At 33.0% G+C, this 5,760-nt stretch overlaps 1 protein-coding gene across 1 annotated transcript in view; it reads left to right on the top strand.

The window, feature by feature from the left end:
• SNX7 (sorting nexin 7) overlaps positions 1-5,760 on the top strand; it is a 115,412-nt gene that overhangs the window by 33,919 nt on the left and 75,733 nt on the right. The window contains exons 3-5 of the mRNA XM_017853407.1: positions 169-279; positions 623-787; positions 3,978-4,176. Of these exons, the coding sequence (XP_017708896.1) occupies positions 169-279; positions 623-787; positions 3,978-4,176 (475 nt within the window). The remainder of the gene's footprint in view (positions 1-168; positions 280-622; positions 788-3,977; positions 4,177-5,760) is intronic.

The following is a 5,760-nucleotide window of genomic DNA, read 5'->3' as shown; positions in this document are numbered from 1 at the left end:
AAAAAAAAAAAAAAAAAAAAAAAAAATTACAGGCTGACAAACACTGAATAATTAGGATTTGTTAATTTTTCTTAGAGACCCATTTATTTCACAGTGTCTAAAATAACATTAGGCAAATATCTTCTATCTTATATTGGATGTGCTGTTATTTTCTCCTACTTTCTTCAGACATCTCGTGGGGAATTTGACTCCAGTGAATTTGAAGTTAGGAGACGGTATCAAGATTTCCTTTGGTTGAAGGGGAAACTGGAAGAAGCACACCCCACTCTGATTATTCCAGTAAGTTTGCAAAAATTTTTTTTCATAGAATAGCTACCAGTTTTCTAGTGAGTCTTTTTGAATGCCTAAAACCTAATTTCAGACCTTAAATTCACTGTAATTCATTTATCTTAGGAATAACATGTATTTCTAAATGTTTCAATCTATGTACACTTTCAAAAAAACTCTTCATAGTGTGTTATGATTTCTCATTTTTGGTTCTAACATTGTGAATTTTTTAAAATTTATTTTTTTAAGAAATGATCAGATGTTCAACTAGTCTTCCAAACAGGGAAAGCATAAAATTCCTTATAAACCTATGGCAAATAATACTCGAATACCTTTTTTATTTTTTTTGCCTTAGCCATTGCCAGAAAAGTTTATAGTAAAAGGAATGGTGGAACGCTTTAATGATGACTTCATTGAGACACGCAGGAAGGCTTTACATAAATTTTTGAACCGAATTGCTGATCATCCAACTTTAACATTTAATGAAGACTTCAAAATTTTTCTCACTGCACAAGCTTGGGTAAATGATTTTTATTTATACTCATATAATCTTTGGGTGTCTGTATCTATAGTAGATTGTCTTCTTCCTCTTGTTTACCTTTACAAATCATGCAGTGGTGTACTTGAATTGAGATGGAATTTTTCAGAAACACTGGAGAGTTATCCTTCAGGTATAACCCTGTGTCAAATCTATGTATAAATATTACAGAAATCTTGTATCTTCATATATATATATATACACACACACTCTCTCTTTCTCTCTCTCTCTCTCTTTAATGTTTTAATGTCAGGGTGCTTCTTGCATAAATAGCAAGTACTGAACAGCTATAAATATATTTCTTTTATTGACACTATAGTTGACCCTTGAACAACATGGCAGTTAGGGAAGCCAACCCCTTATGAAGTTGAACATCCATGTGTAACTTTTAATTCCCCAGAAACTTTACTAGCAGCCTCCTGCTGATTGGAAGCCTTAATTATAACATAAACAGTTGGTTAACACATATTTATATCTTTTGTGTATTATATACTGTATTTTTTGCAATAAAGTAACCTAGAGAAAAGAAAATGTTATTTAAGAAAATCCTAAGGAAGAGAAAATACACTAACAGTATTCTACTGTATTTATTGATGCCATCAGTTTATGTTGTCTGTTTACCAGATGAATTGTCAGTCTGAAATGGAGGGCAATGACAGTGGCAGACCTCAATCTATGGTACTTAGCAAGCAATTCAACTTTTTTTGTAATGCCATGACTTTTCTCTGCTTCTTGGGAACATTTCCAGCATCACTAGTGGCACTTCATATCGGTCCCATGGTATTATTTCAGGTTTATAGTATTGCCCTAAACACAATAAAAAATACATGGGAACCACAAGAGATCACTTTTAACTGCTATACCCAATTTACTGGAGAGATGAACTACTCACACGGAGATGATCAGCGTCATACGGCGTTTTAAGCGGATATTCGCAACACTTGAGCTAGCCACAGATAGCAACAGGAGGGCTACAAAAATAGTACAGTAGTACAGTGTGTACTGTAGTTAATTTTAATCGGTTTTGATTTAATACTGCATCTTTATGTTTGTTTACGTTTCTCTTAACTGCAAATGGTGGCATGTGAGTCAAAACATGTGCATACGTTTTGATAAATGTCAACTTTTTATAATTGATTTATATACATTTTAGGGTAGTAAATGATAGACTAATATCTACATATATTTTGTGCATTCATGACATACCTTTCTCTCCGGTTTTTTACATTTCTAGACTATGTGGTTTGTGAGTTGTTTTTAATTGTCGCAAATCTCCAAAAAATTTTCCAATATATTTATTGAAAAAAGTCCACATGTGTGGACCTGCTCAGGTCACACCTGTGTTGTTCAAGGGTCTACTTTATTTTGAGTAATAATGGATCAAGGCTTTTTAAGTTAGGATAAAAGTCCTTATTAAATGGGTAGATGGATGAATTGAGATAGATGGATGGATGGATGGATGGATGGATGGATGGATGGATGGCCGGATGGATGGACAGATAATATAATCTCCTTACTTTTCCTTTAATTATCTAAGTGGGGGAATGCCTAATTTCTAATACAGAAACCTTACCCATTCTACTTGTTTTTTCTTTTATTCTATAAAGCTATAACTCTGCAAGAAAGATACCAGATAGGACAAAGAGTCAATATTAAACAGTTACTGACAAATGTTGAGTTTTATATCTCTCAGTTGTTGCCATTGGTGGAAGCTAAAAAGTGGTTCATTTCAATCTTGACAGATAGTCCTGCTCTATGGAAGCCCTTTGTGACTTTTGTGAAATGAATATGTGGCCTGACTTCAGAACTTAGAAGCTGTTAGAAATATTCTCTACAGTCAACAGTTTCAGTAACAGCTTGCCAGTTGTGACGTGAGCTGTCTCTGATAATGTTTACTCTATCAAATGAGGCTGTAGCACTCTTGGATGGATGTGTTGCCTGGTCAAGGATGGCATCTGTTATTATTGGCACAAAAAAAAATCACACTGAATTGGAAATAAACAAGTTTACTTTGTATGTATTATTTTCTGTAAGATATTCAGGAATGAAAACCTGGAAGAAGATAGACAATGTGTTATTTAATATTTGGGTAAATAATATATAATATTTTTATCTGTAGATTAGGTAGTCAGCAGTATTTCATTTGATCCCAAGCTTGTGTTTCAACAAGGGCCATAACCATTATTAGAATCCCTTGTCCTTTCTTTTGTTTTTATTTGTTCTTTTATCTTATGCCATACTTCTCAAGGGATATGTTTGTGTGTAATATATTCTTTTATAGGATTTCTTCTATCTGTTTTTCAAGTCTATAGTTGTTCCTCCTAGGTAAAGTATGAAATAACTAGTTACATTTCTTATTAAAAATTTTCTCTGCAGACAACCAGCCAGTGAAGGCAGTGTCACAGTTTACCCACTTCATTTGGTTGAAGTGCTATAGTCAGGTAGTATCTATTTACCAACTATCCTAATGACTTTAAGTGGGCAGAGCAAGTTGGTGCTTAATAATGAAGCCTCTGGAATCAGACTTCCAGGATTCCGGTTCTTGCTCTATCCCTTAATTGCTCTGGGATCTTGAGCAAGTTACTTAACTTTCCTGTGCCTCTATTTTCTTCTCTAAAATGGGGAAAATAATAAAACCTACCTCATAGGTTTATGGTAAATTACACATATTAAAATGTCAGTATAGTGCCCAGAATGTATTAAGCTCTAAATAAATGTTAGCTACTATTACATCTAAAGAATTAATGAAGTTTTCCAATTTTATTTTTCAGAGTATAACTTAGGCCCTGAGAAATCTTATCTCAATCATTTTCTATTAAATTCCTGTTATAAAATATAGATGGTATGTCATATTATCCTTGTCTTCTCTAGTATCTCACTGAGCACTATTCTGTCTGTTAAACTCTGTTCTTTTAAAGATTTATGGTCTGAGGAACAACTGTATACCTGTTTTACATGAGTACTGTGAAAGGGAATATTATCGAGGAGGCTGCCACTTAGAGGGGACACTGTACCTTAATAAAGCTCATCTGCTTCAAGCTAACATTAAAAAGATTGATGCCTATGAAACCATTTTATCTTAATTTTATTCTCCTAATTAGGTGTTTTTTTGTATTGAGTCTCGGAATATTGAGACGTGTTTCACTAGAAATATTTTGGTTTTTGTTTCTAGGAACTCTCTTCTCACAAGAAGCAAGGTCCTGGATTGCTAAGCAGGATGGGGCAAACAGTCAGAGCTGTTGCATCCTCAATGAGAGGAGTTAAAAACCGCCCAGAGGAGTTCATGGAAATGAATAACTTTATTGAACTGTTTAGCCAGAAAATAAATTTGATAGATAAAATATCTCAGAGAATTTATAAGGAAGAAAGGGGTAAGTAGAATTACTGAAATGTGTTTTCAAAGTTGTTCAGTTTCTGATGAATCTTCACATTTGTTGGTGTAGTATAGCAACATTCAGTTAGAATGTCAGCTTCAAAGTGTGGCTTATTCCAGCCATGTTATGGACATTTGTGATTCCTAAATGATTTCAAAGGTAGTTATGGCCAGTCTCCATTTTCGCTTTTATCAATCACTAGCTGCTCTACTTCCCATTCATAGATAATAGTGGTAAAGTAAGCCCTGAGTTTAAGACTGTGGATGTAGTTTTATGAAGTTTGTATTCAACAAGGCACAGAGCTTAGAATCAAAGAAGTGATGTTTCAGGAAATAGGGTTTTCACATTTTCTGGTAATTATTTTTTTCTGGAGGGAACAGATATTCTGTATTATACTGTCAAAGTATGGCAGAGAGATTTACGTATTGGAAAATCTGCCTCTTTTCCTGTTTTCTTTTTTTTTTTTTTTTTAGTTTACAAGTCAGAATTCATGATGAATTTTTTCTAATTCTAGTCACGTGAATTTTCACTAATTTTCTAATTGCATTTACCTACATTAAAAAACAGATAACTGAGTCAGCAAATAATTTCCTAATATAATTTGTTATTAGAGATGAGGAACTACATAAAGACAAACAAAAGTCCCTAAGTTGATGGCTTATTTGTTAATTGACTTCTACTTAACTGTACTGCCCATCAGGATAAGCTGGGAAATATTTTATTTCTAGTATTCGGACAGTGTTTAATCATAATAAGCACTCAATTAAAATTTGTTCAATGATTGAAAAAACACAAATGAACATAAGATTTGGAATGGTGTAGGAAAATGTGCTTTATTAAGAATTGATTGGTTTTAAAAGAGATACAGAAAAAAATTATAACTGAATGTACTTTGCCCCTTTTCTACCTTTTTTATTCATTCATTGACACCTGATGAGATTACTGTAGTGACTGAATATAGTATAATAATTTGTTTTAAACCTCCTTGGTTTGCCCTTACATTTATTGTTTGTCTTTTTTTTTTTAACCTGAAGAGGTGAATTATTTTAACTAGGTTCTGTGATTCCAGTTCTATTACATAGATTCTGGCTGCATAGTTAGGTGGTATGGCAATTCAAAGAGATCTCTGGAAACTATTGGTAGTTAAGAGCTTTATAAGCTAACAATGAGTATCAAAGAGTAATTAAGATGGTACCTGTTAAGCTCACAGTCTAGTTGGGAAATATGTATATTAATAGACAAATTACAGTGCAGTTAACTAAATGCTTACATACAGATGTGATTTGAGTGGTATGTAAGCGCAGTTTAGAATTTTAGGGCAGCTTTGTGTATAAACATAAATATTGTTCAGGTTTAATGACAGACATTGACATACATTGAGAAATTTGAGATTTCTCAATTGACTCAATTGAAAAAAGAAAGTGGAAAATTTTCTTTTCTAGAAATTAGTTCAGTATGGTCATTATTTACCATAAAGACAGGCCTAGGATCAGGAAGGTGGAGTTTGGGAGGACTATAGAGGTGATTAAATGTTCATTAGGTAACAACTAGTATCTCCATTGTTTTAAATTTCATATTTTA

This window comes from Rhinopithecus bieti, unplaced genomic scaffold, assembly GCF_001698545.2.
Source record: "Rhinopithecus bieti isolate Rb0 unplaced genomic scaffold, ASM169854v2 scaffold_35903, whole genome shotgun sequence".
NCBI classification, from domain to species: domain Eukaryota; kingdom Metazoa; phylum Chordata; class Mammalia; order Primates; family Cercopithecidae; genus Rhinopithecus; species Rhinopithecus bieti.
This window is presented reverse-complemented; position numbering and strand designations above follow the sequence as displayed.